Source organism: Opisthorchis viverrini (genome assembly GCF_000715545.1).
Source record: "Opisthorchis viverrini unplaced genomic scaffold opera_v5_225, whole genome shotgun sequence".
NCBI lineage: Eukaryota > Metazoa > Platyhelminthes > Trematoda > Opisthorchiida > Opisthorchiidae > Opisthorchis > Opisthorchis viverrini.
The window spans coordinates 35,865-56,152 of NW_008751883.1; the positions used below are offsets into that span (position 1 = coordinate 35,865).

Here is a 20,288-nt window from a genome sequence, read left to right on the forward strand (position 1 = left end):
ATTTGGCGTAATGAAGATTCCTGATGCCTTGGTGTGGGATGATGTAAACCCTCGAATGGAACTTACGCGTCCCGGCGTCTACTTCAAAGCGCAACGACAGGTAGGATGCAATGTTGTGGAATATGCGCAGCTCGAGTGCGCTGCTGGGCTGTTGTTCTGTTCGCCGAGCGTGGTACTTGCGTTTCAACAGTTTCGACAAGACACCGGCCGATTTAAATGCTGCAGTGACAACGGCTGTCGAAATTGTGGACAGTTGGAGAACCGTTAGCAAGACACCTGGAAAAGATGTCAGCGGACCACTGGATCTATGCGGGACAGCTTACTTTGGGTTCAGTGGAGAAGTTAGGAACAGCTCGTGGAGAGCTACTGGGATCACTAATTTCCGGTTTATTGAGGAAGTTGCATGCGAAAGTTGTGCTACAAAATACCATACCGAATTAAGGGTGGATGACACGTTTGCTACTATAAAGAAGAGCAAACATTTGCGGACGAACCAACTGCTTAAGGCGGGGTTTTCCGAGATCCGCTTCACAGTGGAAACCGGGGAGAACAACAAATTAGTGCTCCTAGAGGTACCCGTCACTAGCTCAACAGACAGCCAACTACAAAGCGAAATGTACAGAAAGGAAAGCACACGGATCAGATTCTGAAATATTTCGGCAATAATCCAAACTGTCACAACCAGAGTTGCCTTTGAATAACATCCATACGGATGGAAGATGCACTATGACACATCAGAATCTTACATGAATGGAGAAAGATGAATTTAACAGATGTTTCACAGCAACGGCTACCTGCGGGACTTGATGTGGAAACGCATACGGAATCAAAACCAGGTTACTTCTTTAGCACGGCTATGAAAAAGAAGAATCATGCTTTTGTGTGCAAATGATATTGTCGGAACGACCTAAAAACAATTACAACATAGGAAGAACAGTTGACTTGAAGTCCATAAAATGTTGACGAGATCTATCTTAAGGCCGGAAGAAATCCTGGATGCAATGAGGAAAACATATGCCACACACAAAATTCAACGTCACGACTGCAACAAGGACTGTACTGATTAAACTGAGAGGATGCCTATCTGAGTAGCGACAAATTGTAACCCGATTGCCAAGCTTGGCGAACTGACTAACAGTAAAGACTGAAGTTTTGGTTGTTTTCCGCTACTCGTAATAATAAAAGTAGTCCAAATTAGCGCGGCGCTTGCAAGAGGCTATCGTTCCTCCGTCCTCAGACAGCACACATCTGGCCAACGCGCTCTATTAAAAAATAACCAAACTGGTTGGATGTCAGGTTTGCAAAACATTTTTTCAAATAGAGTGGAGTAAACTTCAAATGGAATCTTCTCTGGAGAGCGACTGGCTGTTTCCTAATATGTTGAGTCTGAACAAAGTGGACTGCTCATTAACTTCACCAAATTTCGATCGTTCGTACACTATGGCAATCCATCTATGTCCTTCACGCTTGTACTGCGAAACTCGATATAACTGGGATGGCCTAAGCAACAAGTCGTCTCCTGAAGTCATTTCTCCATACGGACCTGAAACAGCGCAGGGAGCCTACAAACCACCCGATTCTTTGTTTTTATTGGTTCTGGTGTACAGTAATTTGCGTTAGTCCTAATTTGGTCCCTTGTTTCTCTCCGTGAAAAAGTTTGGTTTGAACAAATGAAGAAATACGTGTTCCAGCTTCGTATTAATCTTACCAGACGCCCATTAGGGGTCGCGTGCGGCTCGGTCATGGAAAAATTAGCTAACCACCAAACGAGAAAACCACCAATTCGATGCCAGAGTAATCACTTCGACGGTCCCAGAACAGACATATCCATTGACTGATTTGTTAAAGTTGTCACGTGTCCGCAGGGTAGGATCCAACCAATCAGAACACATTGATGCATGTGGCTTGATTCTGCCTGTAGAGTAATTTTTAGGATCGCACTCAAACTCCTGATCCTGCTTCTTAGAAATGTAATTCACACAAACGGAGACAATCTGTATAAAACTTGTAGTGTTATTGAAACGGTAAATGAAACATATAGTGTATCTCATGAAACATCAGTTTTTAGCCGAGCTTGTAGCCCGTAGCCGGGACTCGGTGCCCCCAAGTTACTCACTGAGCGCTCTGAATTCATCTATCTGCAATGCCTGATGCGTTTTTAAGCAAAGCTATCCGGTGAGCTCAATCGTACCTAATAATGGAACCTAGTCTTGTTGCATTTCCGACATTTTTTGTGTCAGGTACATGAAGATCTTTGAACACCTCCATGAAAATACACCATACACTCATTATTTTCATGTATAATACTTCCACTGTCAGATAGTTGCAATAGGTGCTTTCACAAACGGTTATACATTAAAGGGTCCTGTTGAATGAATCCATTCGACACAGGTAATTTCACAATGACGGTAAATTTTGCCACTGTTCTGTTGTTGACAATGAACTAAAGCTATTTTTCATTCCACAAAACTGCCTTTTTTATTTTATGACGAATTCCACTCACAAATGCAACACACATTCACAAACACCATACTCTTTTTATTGGGCATCGTTTTAGAGAGAGTGCGCTCGACTTCGAAGATGAATACACAGCCTTGGAGCGAATGCAAGGAGATGGGGATGTTGAAGACCTTTCAGATGCATTTTCCGGTCCAGAAGCTAGGTAGTTCGCTATTTCTGCAGTATCCTTTCACCTTCTTCATTCCTAAAAACAAGTGTTTGGATTTGGCTGGAAGGCAAATCGCACGTACGCACTTGGGGATAAAAGTGGAGTTTCCAATTCAATCGATCGCTCATAACCGGCTGATCCTTCTTATTCATTGAGCTAAGAAAGTTCATTTCAGGATTGGTGAATTCACTGTTACCTAGAATATATATGTAGCTTTGGGTTAGAGCTGAGGGTTTTATGGTAGCCTTTACTGATCTCATATACCACGCATGAGTTGTATATAAAAATAACCGTTTACTCAGGCGTTTTTAAAGTGTACCAAAAAGGTTTTCAGTTTTTTGGATTACAACTGAGACTAGGGCATGCTTAAAGAAGGGGTGTAAGTTTAGACTGGGCGGTTCTTTTCTTAGCATTTAGGGTGCTTTACTTTACTGCATGAATTGAACAAGCAGTTTACCTGTTAAATGCTTTTAGTTTGTAATTGATCGACGTCTCAATATGCCATGGTAAACCCTGGAGATGTAACCTGCAGCGGAATGGGGTGTCGTTCATGAACAATTACATATGAAAGGCGAACTCACGATCGCGGGCCTCTTGTAAAGATAATCAGATAATCAGTGAAGTCACTCTAAGCAGGAAAATCAAGAAGCATCGTACATCTGTTTTATTTTTCCTGGAAATCCTCGGCAGTGCGCGCCTCACGAATCTCCATGACGATTCGAACGCTCGGCCTCTTGGCTAATAGTTGTATACTAAAGTGTTCGGTCACAAAGGACTGATTAACAGCGTAACTGGGTCACACGCAGACGGGATATGGTACCGCTCATCCTTCGATCATGAAATTTACATCAAGTTGCCATGGGTCGCCTTGCTTCTCAAGTGCCGAACTCTCCGATAAGTGGTCCATTGCGTGCATGAATTTCCCTTCCTCCAAGCTACTCATAAATCTGGTAATTGTATGAGTAAGGCCTCAGAAATTTGTGAGATGCGCACTGCTGATGATTCCCAATAAGGACAAGGCAGTCGTACAGAACTTTTCGGTTTTTCACCGCAAACTGATACCCTTGAGCTCATAGACATGATAAGATTGCTGGAGCTAGAGTCTCTTGTGATCAGTAGCACAATAAAATTCCATCACCCACCACATAGGTTGAGGAGATATTTAGTGGAGTTTCTTTTGGTTCTGACTTGAGTAGCACGGGACGATTCTTGATTCTGAGCCATCGTCTCATACTACTTACTTAGCCCCCAAACTACCCTCATATATAGGACGAAATCCTTATTGAAACTTCTAAATCTCCTCAACACATCAAGATTTCAGCAGTTACTGTCCTGGAAATTCCGTAACCCATTCCGCCGCAGAGGTCAGTTACTAAGGTCATCAGCGTATGTACATCCAAACTGCACTCTCCCAGGTCGGATCCAGCCGAACGTAATCGGGCTTATCGGTCAGGCTAGGTTACGTTTATCAGGCCAATCATCACCCACTTACAGTTAGGCTTAGGAACCCCATTCGGAGGACTGATGCCACCGCTACCGCCCGCCCGACTGCGATTTGTCTGGGTAGTCTATCCATCCGTTGGGTCGACTGCGAGAAGCAAACCCGAGTGAACCAAGCTGATGACTCATCCCCTCGCCATCCGGAACCGCATCACTCATTGGGTGATTCGATTTTTTTCTTTGAGATAGACCGCACGGATGTTCAGTCCGATCCACTCACAAGCCAGATGCTTTGAGCAGATGAACCAATAAAATCGCTAGAAAGTTATCAACACGGTGCTGCTCGGCTTTCTATCCTAGACTGGCTCAATTTGCAGGATGAAAACACGTGACCATCGAACTGGGTAGCATACTCAGCAAGGAAAACATCTCGCCAGTTGAGTCAGCAAGTGACCAATCAACGCCAGTTTTATGGTTGAAGAACGAATGGTGCTATAGCTTCCCCAAATGGCCGAACTGGCACACATGAGGAAGCTTACTCAGAGATTTCTTGGTTGATGATGGAAAAGCAATAGCAATTCAAAAAGAAAATTTCAGGCATCCCTTTACAGTTCAAAATGTTGGCCCCGCATCACCTAAGTAAGGGGCCGAAATTCCACTTCGTTTTGAACAAGCAGAAAGTATAAAATGCACTGTTCTCTCCTGCCGGAAATCTTAGATCATTTCAGAGGGAACGGTGTTGCACAAACCCCATTAGGTAACATATGCTAAAGATTTAAGGATCTTTTCCAGACAAGCCCCGCCACTTTTTGCCAGCCCAAGTTCAATGCGCGCACACAACCTTGACCTATTTTCGATGAAAACAATTCCTTGTCTGCATCTAGGCTCATTTTGTAGAAACTTTTTCTCCGTTCGAACGTAAATCCTTGAGTGAACTTTCCGACGCTTTCAACTCTCATTCGTGACAGGGAGACGGCAATGCGTTTTTTGCAAAGCCACGGAGTGATCCATCAGCAACGTTTATGAAACAATGGCCACCAAATGGCACTTTCAACTTTGTGGATCCAACGACTGGGGCTCACACACAAACCATCGAATCTCTAACATGTCTACCAAGTGCAGACGGCGGCCCAGGTCTAAACGTCGAGATCTCGCAGTAAAAACCACGCACGGCGAGTCCTTCCATAGCAGTGGATTTTCGGAGGGATCTGCCGGGAGACTAAAGAGGTGTTCACGTAGACAGTGCCAGATTGAACTGCGGTCACTTTGATGGACACAATCCAAGCCTCCATCGCTTCCGGCTCAATGATCACCTCCGATATGTGGACATCGTACCAAGGAATTGAAACGATGATTGACATGACTTATAAAACTGGTAATCATACCAAAAACTTTGTGGATCTAATGACTGCAGCTCACACACAAATCATCGAATCTCTTTGGCACGTCTACAAAATGCAGAATAAACGCCAATGCGGCACACACCGATCTTTAGTTGACAGCTACTTGTGTGAGTTTGTTTGGGGGCAAAGGCGCCAAAAAACGGACCTTTTTATGCAAATTATTAATGACATGTTCCAATTTCACCCTCTTCATATCCACTTTTTTCTAATAATTTTTGGATGGCAGGACTTATCAGGAAAAGATCCCGATTTAAAATACTGGATCTTGTACCCTTTAAATGGAGAGTACTGCATTACAAAGGCTTCTGAATTCAACAAGAATCAGAATGCTGATGTCTACGGAGGTTCGCACACACACTCTCTCGCACCATTCGTACAAGCCACGGTGCATACAGTGTGATTGTCTAGACACAATGTGGAAGTTAGTCGGCCTGAAATGTTTCTCGGTCTAGTTTCGGTTTCAGTCTACCTGGTAAATACAAAAAAATTGTTATCCCTAGTGAAATTCCGTTACTCTGGAAACGTCATATCCGTCATCATCGCCGACTCCGTGATATTGATGTATCTGATTGATCATTTCAATAACACTTCTCAGCCGCTGCTTCCACTTCCACAACGAATCACTGAAAAAAGCGAGTGCGATTTAGGAAAGTTTGAAAGTGTTGCAATTTGACTCATAGGGGAAGTCAAATATCCACACTCCTGATTCTGGTTAAATTAGGAGGAACAAGCTTCGTAACATTTTATTGCTAAGTTCCACGAGCACTGTTCCCGTTTTTTCTCAATTTCACCCATAATAATTTAAAAATAGTTACTCTTCACCTAACTTTTTCATGTGCTGATCGATTGGGAGGACCACATTTGAATGTGAATAATTTAGTCTGCTTTCCTATTAGAAGTTCCTTATTGCTAATTAGTTTTCATCTGATCATGTGACTCGAAATTGCACAACTGGAATGTGATTTTGCTCACCTACTTTGTTTCAGGGACCCAAGGATAACCGATCGGATCGGGGAAACAATCTTCAAGGCCCAACCGTATCAGGTGATGTATAATCCCATGGTCCATTTACATACCCCTGATTTGATTGTGCCCCAATCACCTACCTCATTGCCTTTTGCTCTTTTCTTCTAGCTGGTTGTCAATGTGATTGAGGCTCGTCGACTGTTCGGTACCAATATTAACCCTGTTGTCACTGTGACCGTCGGGAAAGAAGTCCAAAAGACCCCTGCGAAATTTGCCACCAATCATCCGTTCTACGACAGTTTCTTCTCGTTCGATTTGCAACGTGCGAGACAGCAACTACTGACAGAGACCATAAAAATTCAGGTAAATTCAGCTGTCGATAAGGTGGTTTTCTGGCGAAATGCACACACGGACCGACTAAGTTGATGTCAACAAGAGACCCAACTGAATCTCTCATTTTCGATATTCTTCAACTGTGAATGTGTTGCACAGAGACTGTCTCATGTTTCAGTTCAAATGGTGTTCAAGATTCACGGGATATATTACTTATAAGGTTGTTGTAAATTCTCCGACAGCCCACGACTGGTTTATCTCTTCTTGAGGCTCATCGGATGGATACGATCCCCAAGTTCCCGTCAACCTTACTGTCTATGGTTGCTTACATTTCGGTCGTTGTAAACTCTCCGACAGCCCACGACCAGTTTCTTTCTCCTTGAGGCTCATCGGATGGATACGATCCCCAAGTCAAGCTTACTGTCCCCGGTTGCTTGCAGTTCGGTGTGAAATCGAACATACAATTGGCACAAACTTGGGGACTGCGTTTACCTGATGAACCCGAAGACGAAGTGTTGAGGGATTTTCAACATCTATATGAGTAGTAGGTTCCGTCAAGAAGACACCATTCTTACCTCTGTCTGTCTTGGCTTAAAATTAGGTGCGTTGGATGAGTTGACAGCTTTCCCTAGTGATGTGAAACGCAACTTTGGTTGAATTCACTGTTCACCGCTCATCATAAACAGCTGCGAACAGGGCGAAAACTTTGTTCTACTGATGAAGCGGCTAAAAACATGTCGCTCACTGAACGTGGATTGCACATCGATGGGAATTCCTCAGAATTACATAATTATCCATAGAAATCGCATACTTGATTTAGTTTGACCACGACGACGGCGGGAACAATAGTTTCTTTCCAGTAAAGTCTAGAAGGCTCACTCATACTGATAATGCAACAAAATAGATCAAGTTTTTCCCGAAGCATTTACATCGGGGGGTTGATTGAACTGAAGTTGATGATCCCTCAGCTGTACCACCCTTCTGGTGCCTAAGTGCCATACCATCAGAAGAAATCACGGGGGCTGGGATGCTGCCAGGTTGTCCAAGCCTAGACGGGGGAAGTCGAGGGGAAGTGGTCGGGTTCGAACCATGGATCTTCCGGCTAGTAAGTTTGTGCCCTAACCTATGAGATATCTCGCCCCCTGAGCCAAGCTCGTGATAGCAGGCATCCACATTTTTTCTTGGTTTATTCGTAAACGATTCTTTCCAAAGAACTGCTACGGCTATGCCATCCTTGGCGTTTTAATGACTGCGGACCAGATGAGTTATATAATGGGGAACAACACGGAAGTTTGACTTTTTTGGGCAGTTGGGTTGTTCGAAAAGTTATCTGATATTCGACGAATACACTCATTTGACTAATAATCTGATTTTCACGGGAGATTCGACGTAAATTTCTCGTTTGTGTCATTCCTTTATGAAAACGCATTCCGTGATCTCGATTATCGTGCAAGCTGAAACACGAGGCGTCCTTGGTGCAGCACATTCTATTGAAGAATATCATACACAAGAGATTCAGTTGAGCCTACCATCAAGACCAAATTGGCATGCAGATGAGTGTAGTTGTCGAAATCAACCCAACTTGGGTTCAAGTAGAACATAAGGTTGTCGAAAACGCGTCTACCTAATGCACCCCAAGAAGGGCGAAACCGGTCGTGTGCCTTCGAGGAGTTTCCAGCATGCTTATGAGTAGTTTCTTTTATAGTTTAAAACGATTGAATTTACCGAGACCACTTCAGTTCTCCTTGCATACCTCTTACTTCAACTGACTCCATTTTCACACTCCATGGGTGAAATAAGTTAAAAATGAGGAAATTGGGGGACCACAAATGTTTACATTCCCATCTATTAGATAGTATATATTATATGTTTATTTTTCGCCCGTTTATCGGTTTCTTTGCTGACGGAGTGTGTGTGTGTGTGTGAAACGTTTGAGACGAGCATTTCCGCTGTCCATTTGGGACATCCGATTATCAAACCTACAGTTGCTCGACACTATTTACGAGTAAAAAGCGAAGGTCACCACCAGAATACCCTGACAGAACAAGACTGTCACTCGTAAAAGGAAAGGTTTAAACACAAACCTAAAACACGAAAAAAATAGTCCTAAACTCATGCTTCTGTTTGAGTGCATTTATCAGTGAATGGGTGTTTCCGTCTCCCTAATTCTTTTTGTGACCAAAACGAACACCAGGATTCGACAATCAGTCAATGATACCTTGACTACTTTCCACAGGTGTTCAATATCCGCCAGCATCCAATGCTCCGGCTACTCCCAGGCAAAGTGATTGGAGAATTCGTCACGGATGTAAGAACGGTTTACGACTACAAACGTATGTTCCAATGATTTGAGTTCAGCAGTCGGTGTTTTACCAACCAAAATAAATGCTGGTCAAGTTGAAAGTGATCGGTAGTAGCGATCCGGGTGGTCATTTCAATTGCGTTATCTTTTCAGTTCGAAAAGGTTGAATTTCCACTAGAGATTTCATGGTTCACGTGAATTTAATGCTTAAGACACCGTGAAGTTGCCTAATTCTTCGACAGGTTTCCAGAAATACTCTCATTTGCCCAGAAGTTTGGTTTTTACAGGAGACTCAGCTGAATCCAGATGAATCTCTCGTTTATGATGGTCCGATTAAGTTGAATGTGCTGAATCAAACCGTCTCACATTTCAGTTGGTACGACGTTCGAGTTATCACAATACGTCCTCGTCTGGACATAACACACTATAACACACTACTCATAAGGTCGAAGAGTTCCCAGTAACCTCATCAGTAGTATGTTTTGTCGAGATGGCAACGTATCGTGATACCTCAAGTATTGCACCAACTGAGATACAAGGCATATACAGTTGATGTGGACCATAATAAACGAGAGATTCAGTTTTCTGATTCTTTGTAGGAAGTAACAGCGATACGCACCTAGTGAATTTATGGAAAATATTACAGACCGCGACTAATCGGCTGTCAGTTCCACATTGTGCAAGTAGGTCACGAGTGACTGACCAGCACTAACTTATGATTGGAAGGATATGGCGTCATGTTTGACCACTTGCAAACTTCCAGTCACATGTTTCGGTGTTGTCTGACATCTTGGTTGACAAATTCTCATGGAACAAATTTCTTACCTTTATTGAATTTAACTTGACCTCATAATAATTCCCCAATTCATTTGCTTACTTCATCCATGTTTTACTCATATACATCCACCACTTACCTTGCCGCAAAGGCACTCCCGTCCGACACCGGTATACTAGCGTGTGTGTGTGAATGTGCGCACGCTGCCCTACTTACCTATTTGCGTTCGTGCCTCGTTGACTGAGCCTGCCATGACTTGTTCTGTCATGGTCCCGTATGGTCGCACCGCCAATCAGAATCACGAGACTGTCCTCAAAAGGGATGACAATAACGCACACCGCAGAGTCAAGATTTCGCTCGCCGTTGTTTGGTCTGCCGACCTTAGCACTGCACTGTGCCGGTCAGCGACAGACTTGTGCACTTGTTGACGCTACGAAGTTTGTTGTATAGCTTTGTTTACCTTTGTGTAAATAGCACCATAGACTTTCGAACCCAATTCTTCATTTTGATATTCGGGGTCGTCACACCCAGGTGTGATTCAAAGTTCCGCGTCAGGAACCTCTACAATCTGACTGTGTGCGAGCATTCTCGGCAATCTCGGTTTATGGTAATGTGAGGGGATTAGGTGAAATTCGGTAGGAATTTCATCCTGTCAGTGAAGTCATTCTAGGTTGAAAAGCCGAGAAACTATATATAACTGATTCACATTTGTTGGAAATCATCAGCGATGCGCATCTTACGGACCTCAGAGAGTTTCGAATCCGCGAACCTCCGGCCATTGGCCACGAGTGGCCCATAAGCAGCGCGATTAGCTATCACTCAGACAGGACGTAGCGCCGCACATACTTCAATAACGGAAACCAGATCACGTGGTCACGTGTCGACTGGCTCCTCGAGCGATGATCTGTCAAAAGAAAATTTCACGCATCCAGTGAAATTATTCTTCTTCTGAGCTGCCTATTGATCCATGGTAATGTGAAGAAGTTCGGTAATGTCCAATTGAGATTTCATACTGACTGTGAAGCCCACTGTCCGACTGCCGCAAAATGTCTGTTGATTTTCACAAACTTTATATATGAAGAGCTAGGCAGACGGATGTCCAGGTTATTTAAGTCCCATTTTTAAGTACGATAAACGTTCCCTTCAAACTGTCTTTCGTGTCTGTGATGAGTAGTGATAGCTCGGGTAGGCTCATCCGTTGGTGAGTGGTTAACCCAGCTTGGAATAAACACAGCAATTAATCGCGTGTACTGCCCTACGTACTTGCCAGGTTCTAGTACACGGGACATTCCAAACTTGGAGACAGCTTCTAGCAACAAGTGTCCTCTGTTTGGGGTGTCATCAAGTGCATGACTGGGGACGCAGCTACATTCTGTCCATTGATTTAGGTTTATAAAACAAGCAAATGAGTGTACTTCCCGAAAACAGTCCAATTTGGGTTCAAGTAGAACATGAGGTTGACGGAAACTCGGAGACTGCGTCCACTTGATGAGACCCAAGAAGGACGAAACCGGTCATGGGCTGTCGAAGAGTTTTCAGCAACCTTGTGAGTAGTTTCCTCTATGAAAATATACCGCGATATCTCGAATATCGTGCCAACTGAATCATGAGGCGGCCTGTGTGCAGCACATTCAGTTATAGAACATCGTAAACGAGAGTTTCAGTTGAGTCTCTCGTGAAAACCAAAGTGATTTGCAAATAAGTGTATTTGTCGAAAACAGTCCAATTTGGGTTCAAGTAGAACATGAGGTTGACGGAAACTCGGAGACTGCGTCCACTTGATGAGACCCAAGAAGGACGAAACCGGTCATGGGCTGTCGAAGAGTTTTCAGCAACCTTGTGAGTAGTTTCCTTTATGCAAATAAAGACAACTTAGGAGAACTACTGATGTAAGGCTTATTGGCACTCCAACCCTCACACTCTGACCGTCATTAACAGGACGTTGATTATTGTACTCGCCAGTTGCAAAACAAATGATTTGAAGGTGATACATGATAGTTGTTACCTCATCGTCGTAAGAAGTCTCTTACGCTGACCGAAATCAACATAACTCAGATTTTTCCCGTTATTCGTATTTCTTCATTTTAGAGCATACAATATTCAACAAATGGGCTGTTATAGTGGATCCGAAAGACCCTTGGGCTGGTCCAAAAGGCTACGTGAAAGTCGATATGAGTGTGGTCGAACAAGGTCAACAGATGGTCGTGAGTACTTCAATACAACCTGTCATCAGTCCAGACAACTGAACCCACACACTGTTCTTTGTTTCAGATTATTGCAGTTAGGGGTAGGTGAATGATCAACGTTTAAATGTAGATACCTCCTCATTTCATGAGGGTTTGGCAGTCTTTCACATCAAAACAGGTGGTATGACTTCCAACGTCCACCTGTTCAGAGTTCGTGGGTCCATCACCGCACCTCAACGTCGTTGAGGATGACAACATAATGGAGTTAGTTTTGCTTTCTTCTAGTATGAATTCGATGCATAACCTGATATTTACTTAACGAGGTTTTACAGTTACATACGCTGGATGCATTGTTCCAGCGTTTGTGTAGGTTTTTCACCAGTGACAAGTGTTTGAATCTATCCACCACCAGTATACATATTTAGGCCATCTAAGTCATTTATGTACAGTGAATGAGTCGACTCAGTGACCGTGTTTATGACTGAACTGTGTAGAAAGTTGACCCTATCAAACTTTGTCTCAAAGAACGTCTATTTTTGTCCATTTCCTTCGCAATCCACAGAGAAACAAGAGAGAAATCGATCAAGACGAAAACATTGAAGCGTAAGTTCAAGAAAGTCATGGGTTCGTATGTTCATGGAAGTCACGTGAACGTTTGTCAGGATTGTTGTCCAATTGGTGGCGACCGGTTTGGTTCGCTTCACTTCCGTGAACCGTTACAAGGGGAAGTGTCGAGAAATATGAGTGTGACTCTTCAAATATCAGAAAAGTGGAGTAATTCACTACCTCAATTCGAACGAACTTGGGTAGTAGCGAGCGTTTAAACGTTTGGCAATAAACTGAAGAAATCGCGTAAAACGTATCATGTGCCAAAATTCGTTCAACATTCCTTTGAGAACTGGTTAAAAAGTCTATATTCGAGCTCTTTGTGGCTGCTAAAATAGCCCATAACAAAGATAAAGCAATGTTACACTACTCATAAGGTTGCTGAAAATTCTTCGACTGATCGCGACCGGTTCCGCCCGTCTTGGGGCTCATCAGGTGGGCGCAGTCCTCGAGTTTCCGTCAACCTTACGTTCTGCTTGAACCTAAATTGCTTGAAAACATCACAGACGAGAGATTCTGCCAGGTTCCAGATGAGTTTCCCGCAAAATCAGATTTTATCTGCAAATGAGTGTATTTCGCTAATTTCGCGTAATTTGATCTCATTTAGAACATAAGGTTGACAGAAACTCGGGGACTGTACCTACTTGATGGGCCCCAAGAAGGTCGAAACCGGTCATGGGCTGTCGAAGAATTTTCATCAACCTTATGAGTAGTGTATTACGTCCATAATGTTTGCAAGTCTTTTTTTCGGTATTTTCAAAATGCAGTCCAAGAAACGCTAGATATAATTGTAGTCAGAACAGCATGTTCTAGGCCATGGTTATGTATGGTTTTCGTGGAGCTATCACAACTGCTCTAGTGAAGAGGAAATGCCTGAGCTACACAACAATGGTGAGGTTAGCATAGTTTCTGTAAACGGTTACGTACGCAAGAATGGCACTGCACCTGTCTGTTTTACAAACCTACGTCTGTTTTGTTACGATATTAAACTTGGCAAGACTTCTCGGCACGGTTCACTATTCACAGACAGTTCTGTCAATGCTGCAAACTGTGAAACATACTTTTATGTCATATGTCGTCGCGCGACATCCATACAACATGTAGTTGCGTCGCCACGGTTTGCTTTGACAAGTTCGACTCGTTCCTCGTGCCTGGCGTTTGTATGAACTGGAAGCTGGTAAGAATCACATGATCCTACTTGACAGACCTTTCGTAACATGTCTCGTTTTCCCTCTGAGTCAAAGTGCCACTGGCATGAGAGAGAATGACTGCGGCCGAGCGGTAGCATTTTAGCCCACGTTTTCGGGCCGAACCAGAAAACTAGCTACTGGTTAGTATGTTCGTCAGCATGCGCACCGACATGGTGATACTCTTGACCACTGCGATTGCACTCAATTGAGCATTCGTCACCACCTAGTGAAAACCAACCAACTCTCTATTCAAAGTGCTTCTAACCGAAATTGTCAGCTAGTCTTCAATGCTAGCATACTACCCCTTGAAGAAGTTTAGTTTAGCCATGTATACTCCTGATGTATTTTACATCAGATCCTGGAGGGCGAGTGTCAGAGTGTTGAACACGCTCAACAGTCCTACATTATTCGTTGCATTCTTCCATCGGCAAACTGCAACGGCCAGGTGTTTCAAAGTGAATCACAGTGAATTTTGGACACTACTTATATGGTTTTAGGATATCGGTATCCAATTGGCCGCACAACCCCACTTGCAGTAGTTCACTTTAGGCTGTCAATTTTTACAAATGTACGAGTACTAGTAATTATACGATTACCTGAAAACTGCCAAGAGGTGAGTTCGAGGTAACGCTGAGACTATACTCCTCATCACTACACACGATTAAACTCACGCCGGTGAAGCAATAACGAAACAGCGTGCTGAAATCCGTTTGCTGGGGTAGGGAGTGTTCAGTACAGACTGAGTGACCGACACTAGCTTTTGGACCTCGACGTCACTTAGTTGTTAGGGTGCCAACTTGCTGACCGGAAGGTCTATGGTTCAATCCGACTCCCGACAGCTCCACTGCTCCTGTTTAAGATTGGGCAATTCGGTAATGTCCCAGGCTTCATGCCCTCTTCCGATATTTCGCAGCTAGGACTGGAAAGGATGCCTTCCACTGAGCGATTTGAATCAACGGTGATAATGAAGTCCGTAGAAAACCCAGAGAATCTGTCGTGGTTTCTACCTGGATGTGCTTGTAAAACCACTAACCCTTTTTTCTGTGGATGTTGCGTAACAGCCTCTAGTTGGACTGAATCAAAAGCTAACGAACCGCCTCAACAAGTTCAGCAACTTCACTATTTGTGATCAGGCGATTCCGGGTTTACTAGATCATCGTCAACGAAGGCACAGAGAGGCTTTAACAAATTGTTTGTTCATTCACACACATTATAGTGGACTGTTTATACGTTATTCCTTGTCTTCCAAGACTGTGGTAATTTTCGGTCAGTGTAGCACACAACGGAACTAGCACTTACCAACTTGGATCATTCTACCGCAATTTTAGAGCTTCAGAGTGTTTCTTTCACTGAAATGACCAAAGAATATTCGACTCACCGTCATATTTGCGGTACCAGCTTCTGCCAACTCCAGCTCTGAAGTTGTGGGCCTTAAGAAGGCCATGCACATCGAACGCTTAGGAAGAAAGGTGTTGGGTGACAGGTAGCGACAAAGAGACAGTCGGCCGTCGCCTATTAAAAGACAAAGTCTGCCATAGGACCTTACTTTAGGTGAAAGTGGAAACTATCTTATAGAATCTTATGGAGTTAATGAAGCACTCTGAAGAGAGTTTAGCGTACTAGCCTCAATATGATTCCAGGTTCTTGGAAAAAATACACCCATGCATAAGGTTTCATACCTGAAAAGAGCGTTTTTGGATTTTAAAAAGTTGTTTTCAGCAGCAAATGCCAGCTCAAATAATGAGTACTGGAATATAATTGCATCATTTCTTGGCATCCGAGTTTGTTGTCCACGTCTGGCTTGCCACATCTTTGAGTTTCGTTCGCTTTCCATATTGTTTGGGCTTTCAGCGTGCATCAACTTTGATTTGGCAAGTTAGTTGAGTGGAAATGAAACAAAACTCATGTGGACGCCCAATAAGGTGTACCGGAAAAACTCAAAACAAGGAGCCAAGTCTGATTCTTAGAAATTGACGTTGATTTCAGTAGTTAAACTATAGCTGCACCTGATACATTTCGACTCATCTTTTTTCAGAAATCTCATCCTTCCTCGGTATCTACGCGGTCAAAAGCAAGACACCATGGTTTCTTTGGCTATTCAAGTTTACCAAGCTGAAGATTTACCGCCGATGCATACTGATATCAGCAACAAGATGCGTCAAGCATTTGTCGGCGAGGGTGCAGCAAATGTGGATCCACTAGTTGAAGTGTGTTACGCTGGATTCAAGGTGAGCCGTTACAATGGTGAATAAAGCGTTCTAAAAGCTGTCTCATGCTTCGCAGCGGTAGCAAACAAGTTTCCCCCCCCCCCCCTAGTTATTGATTTCTTGAAGGATTTCTGACAACTGGTCTAACCTAAGGGGTTAGTTTCTCAAACTGCATTGATCCCGAGGTCACCTGACAGGGAACTGTGTTGCGTCCGTTCGAACAAAGTTCCTGACTCCATCTGCCAGATAGATTACAACTCACAGAACCCTTGTCTGTTATAGTCAGCTTTCAATGCTCTTCTCTGTATTGCCGCTTGAGTAAAAATCAATCGGCGACTCTTGAGCAATTTTCACAAGATTGTGCATAGTCCAGCTATGGGTCTTATGCTGTGCACTAGAAAACGGCAGGACGAAATCAAGTACTGTTAAGTAGGTTTACCTACATCACTCTTAACATGATTAAAAACACGTGTCTTTTTAGTTAGTGCGTGAAAATACTCATTCCATATATGTGGATTTCATCTTTCGGTGTAGTGTCGAACAACAGGCAGACTATTGAATATAACTTGACCTCACAATAATTCCCCCATTCATTTGCTTTCCTGTACCTATGTACTTTTAATCTCCACTCGTCTTGCTCTTTGTGCCCGCCACTCACCTTACCACAAAGGCCGTCCCGTCTGACACCTGTGTCTTAGAATGTCTGTCCATACGAGATAGCTTCCTTTTTGTTGAGTGTGCTTTGACTTGTTTCCTCATGAGTTCCGTGTGCTCTCAATGGGAATTACGAGACTGTCGTCGGAATGGACAATCGCAACCCACACTACTTACTGGCCGACATTCCGCTCGCTATTGTTTGGTGGGCGGACGTAGACACTGCACTATGCCAGTCAGTGACGGACTCGTGCATCTGTTGACGCTACGAACATGGACGAGTTCTTTTGCATGTATTTGTGTAAGCAGTACCTTAGAATTTCGAACCCAGCTCTTCCTTTTGGTATTCGGTGTAGTCAAATCTACGTGTCACTCAAAGTCCCGTTTCGGGAACCTCAACTCGCACATGAGTTGCTCGTTGAGAACATTCACCCGACCGACAGCCGTATTGCACAAAAACAACAACAACACCTGCCCGAATTTTGTATTAGGAGGCCGACGGAACTGAAAGAAAACGTAAGTATATCCCCACATTAGAACTGTCAGATACCGTTATAACCATCCGGAAGTTGATCGATCCAATCTCATGTCTGCTGCGTGACAGGGAGTGACGGGGAATACCAGCTTGATGTAGCTCCGTATGCGGAGGGACAATAAATCAAGATAGAAATAGAAGGGGTCAGAAATGAGTCCATCGAAGGAGGCACAAAGCACAGTCCTGTGTACATTCACGTGTACAGCACAGCACAGCTCACGCACACACAACTCGCCTTCCGGCAGGTGGAATATTGTTTATTTAGATGGAATGGCGAATCCTCCTGTTTCAAAGAATAAAGCACAAAATTATCTGGTAAATCAAGTGGAAATGATATGCGGGAATTCAACTGAGTTACTCAGTTCAACATGGTAGTTATACAAAGTTTGTTTTTGTACCAAACCTATTGGTTTGTACACAAGGGCTATTCTGATATGCACTGTTTCTCATGCACACCGTATATACTAGTCCCGTTCCATTGACGGGACTGTTGTATGATGTTCATTCATACGCTTTTGTCTGAAGAGCTCAAAGTCTAACCTGGCCGGCGTCTTGCTCGATATCTTCCATTCCAAAGTCCTTCTGGACCGTTTCCAACTTCCTCGGCGGGCTTCGATGATCCCATGGGATGAGCTAGATGCGCGTTCGACCCGGTGCTGTTCGGCTGTAGCTGGCCGAAAATAACAGTATTCGGCGTAGATCTTCTCCTCCTAATTTTGTCCAAGGCAGTTTGTATCCAGACTCTTCGGACGTTTGGCTGCAGAGGAACTTCCTGATCTCCTGAGTTCCATGTACGGGGTAGTTCCTCCGATTCACTACTTCCAAAACAGACCAAACTGATGAGTGAACAGTTGATACCTCGTGGATGAGAGTGGTGACATATAGCCAGTATGATTAATGTGATTATAAAGATGGCTGTGATGAAGCACACGGCTAGCTTCATTGCTGATAGCGTCGACAAAGAGATGTTCCAGAACCCCACATGCCTGTGCTCGAACGAGTTAGTGATATTGTCTCTGTCCACACGGAAGGCACTTGTGAATTTCAGGATAGCCTGCTTCAGTGTGGCTGTTTTCTCAGACGGTTGGACTCCAAATGTCTGACTGTGTTTTGCAGCTAACCACTGATTCAGCATGTGATAATCTGTCGGTGATACAATTGTGAAAGAGAGTTGAACCACTGATGCATCTTCCGGAATGGATGGGGATATGTGTGGTTCCCATAGATGGCCTTGTTTATGATACCCACACTTAACGCTTGTCAGTTGGTCGGCAAATCGAAGTGGTTGATTCAACATGGCCTCGCTTACATTGTCCCAGGTTATTCGAATAGCCTTGAGGTCGTGATCTATTTTTGGCCCAACACTACTTGGTAGTTGTTTGTCCAGTTTTTGCGATATATTTGCCCATGCATCCTGCTCATAGAGTAAAATGATTGGATCTAATCTGGTCCGACCCTGACACGTAATGTGAACAGTTTCCCCTAAACTGACGAGGTACACAAGGGTACGTGTGATCGGTTCGGTCGGAACCAAAAGAGCTGAACTTGTGGGTAGATACATTCCCGGGGACAGAGGATCTGGAGAGGACGACTGTACACGTTTCTGCGCTAGGTGAATAGAGATCTCGTCCATCAGTTCACCAACGGTCACCGGTTCGGGAACTTCCGAATCCCATATCATAGAAGGCAAGCCAGGAGACAACCTAACGAAAAGGGGTGACTTTTGGGTGTTCGTCGCTTCATCCATCGATGATTGGGTTAGTTCGGTGGAACCAGAGTCCTGGTCTTCCTTGTGGGTGCTGGTTGCCGGTTCTGCGGCTTTATAAGCGTCATCCATGGAGAATCCTTTGAGACTGTTTGGTCTGCCAGTGGCTGATTTTTCGGTATCCATTGAAGTCTGAGTATTAGCCGCGGTTGTCCTCACCGTGAACGGGTCGAAAACTACAATAGGTCCCGATTTGTTACAGCGAATAAACAACTGACGTGGTTCGGCCGTAAACTGTATCAGAACCTGCTTCAGATGTATTCTGATCTTTGGTCCACTGTGTGCACCTAGACGCGGTTGGTCAGATTTCTCAGCGTGATAAACTTCTCGTTCGGAAAACGGAAGTCCAAAAAGCCGAAATAGTTTCAAGCGGTTCGTTCTGCTCCAAATTGATGTGCTAGAGGCCAGGTAAGGCTTGGTTTGGAATTGAGGTTCTGAATTGACGGGTTGTTCGAGGTAGATATCCAAAACTTCGTTATTCAAGTAGGATGGTGGTCTCAACCCAATTAGTACGGTATCTAGCGACTTTACTGACCAGAACTTCACCCTATCGGCGCTGAAGACGGTAGAGCTGAGCTGAAGCCGGTTTTCGAGTATTGCATAACTAACAGCAGCCTTGTTTCGGATCGTTATCACTAACTCCTGATCCCGCAGAAATTTTGGTCTTCCAATGTCTGATGCAACACATGAGGAGTGCTGTAATTCTTCGCGTATTTCATCCTCAAACGTGTTCGCCAGTCGAGGTACGCCCGAAACTTTTGCCTAGAAAGTGAAGAAAGAGAGAGACAAGGAGGTATGTCATCACTCGGGTTCAGAAATCCTCATTTTAACAGGCATTTCTCCGGTTTTGATTGTCATCCATGCAAAATGTCCATTATGCGACCTTATGCACTGTTTCACCAAGAAACAGATAACACCTGCTTCACCAGAGGTGTGGGTGTGCCTCACGATCCCAGTATTCGGAAATTCGGATTTACCAAAATAAGTCAAATCATCATCATCGACAGCATGACATCGATGTTCAACACCGACGTTTCACTGCCATACAACCATGATTTACTTGAAAGCCTTTTTGTAAAGAAAACAGTAAAGGTGGACGGGGAAGGGACTTAGTGCTAGCTTACCACAATCATTATGAGGAGCCTATACCTCTAGACATTCGCTCAGGCGATCTGAATAGAAATTGACAACAAGAACGCCAGTGACGTCGGTTGGCAGTCATATTTTGTGGTATCTCCAACTAGGCACACTGAGGATC

The 20,288-nt window shown here is 44.0% G+C and overlaps 1 protein-coding gene across 1 annotated transcript in view; it reads left to right on the forward strand.

The window, feature by feature from the left end:
• T265_08582 (hypothetical protein) overlaps positions 1 to 20,288 on the forward strand; it is a gene marked incomplete at both ends in the record, with an annotated part of 107,712 nt that overhangs the window by 9,828 nt on the left and 77,596 nt on the right. Inside the window, 7 exons of the mRNA XM_009174434.1 lie at positions 2,558 to 2,665; positions 3,990 to 4,032; positions 6,646 to 6,840; positions 9,047 to 9,143; positions 11,976 to 12,091; positions 12,636 to 12,676; positions 15,905 to 16,097. Of these exons, the coding sequence (XP_009172698.1) occupies positions 2,604 to 2,665; positions 3,990 to 4,032; positions 6,646 to 6,840; positions 9,047 to 9,143; positions 11,976 to 12,091; positions 12,636 to 12,676; positions 15,905 to 16,097 (747 nt within the window). The remainder of the gene's footprint in view (positions 1 to 2,557; positions 2,666 to 3,989; positions 4,033 to 6,645; positions 6,841 to 9,046; positions 9,144 to 11,975; positions 12,092 to 12,635; positions 12,677 to 15,904; positions 16,098 to 20,288) is intronic.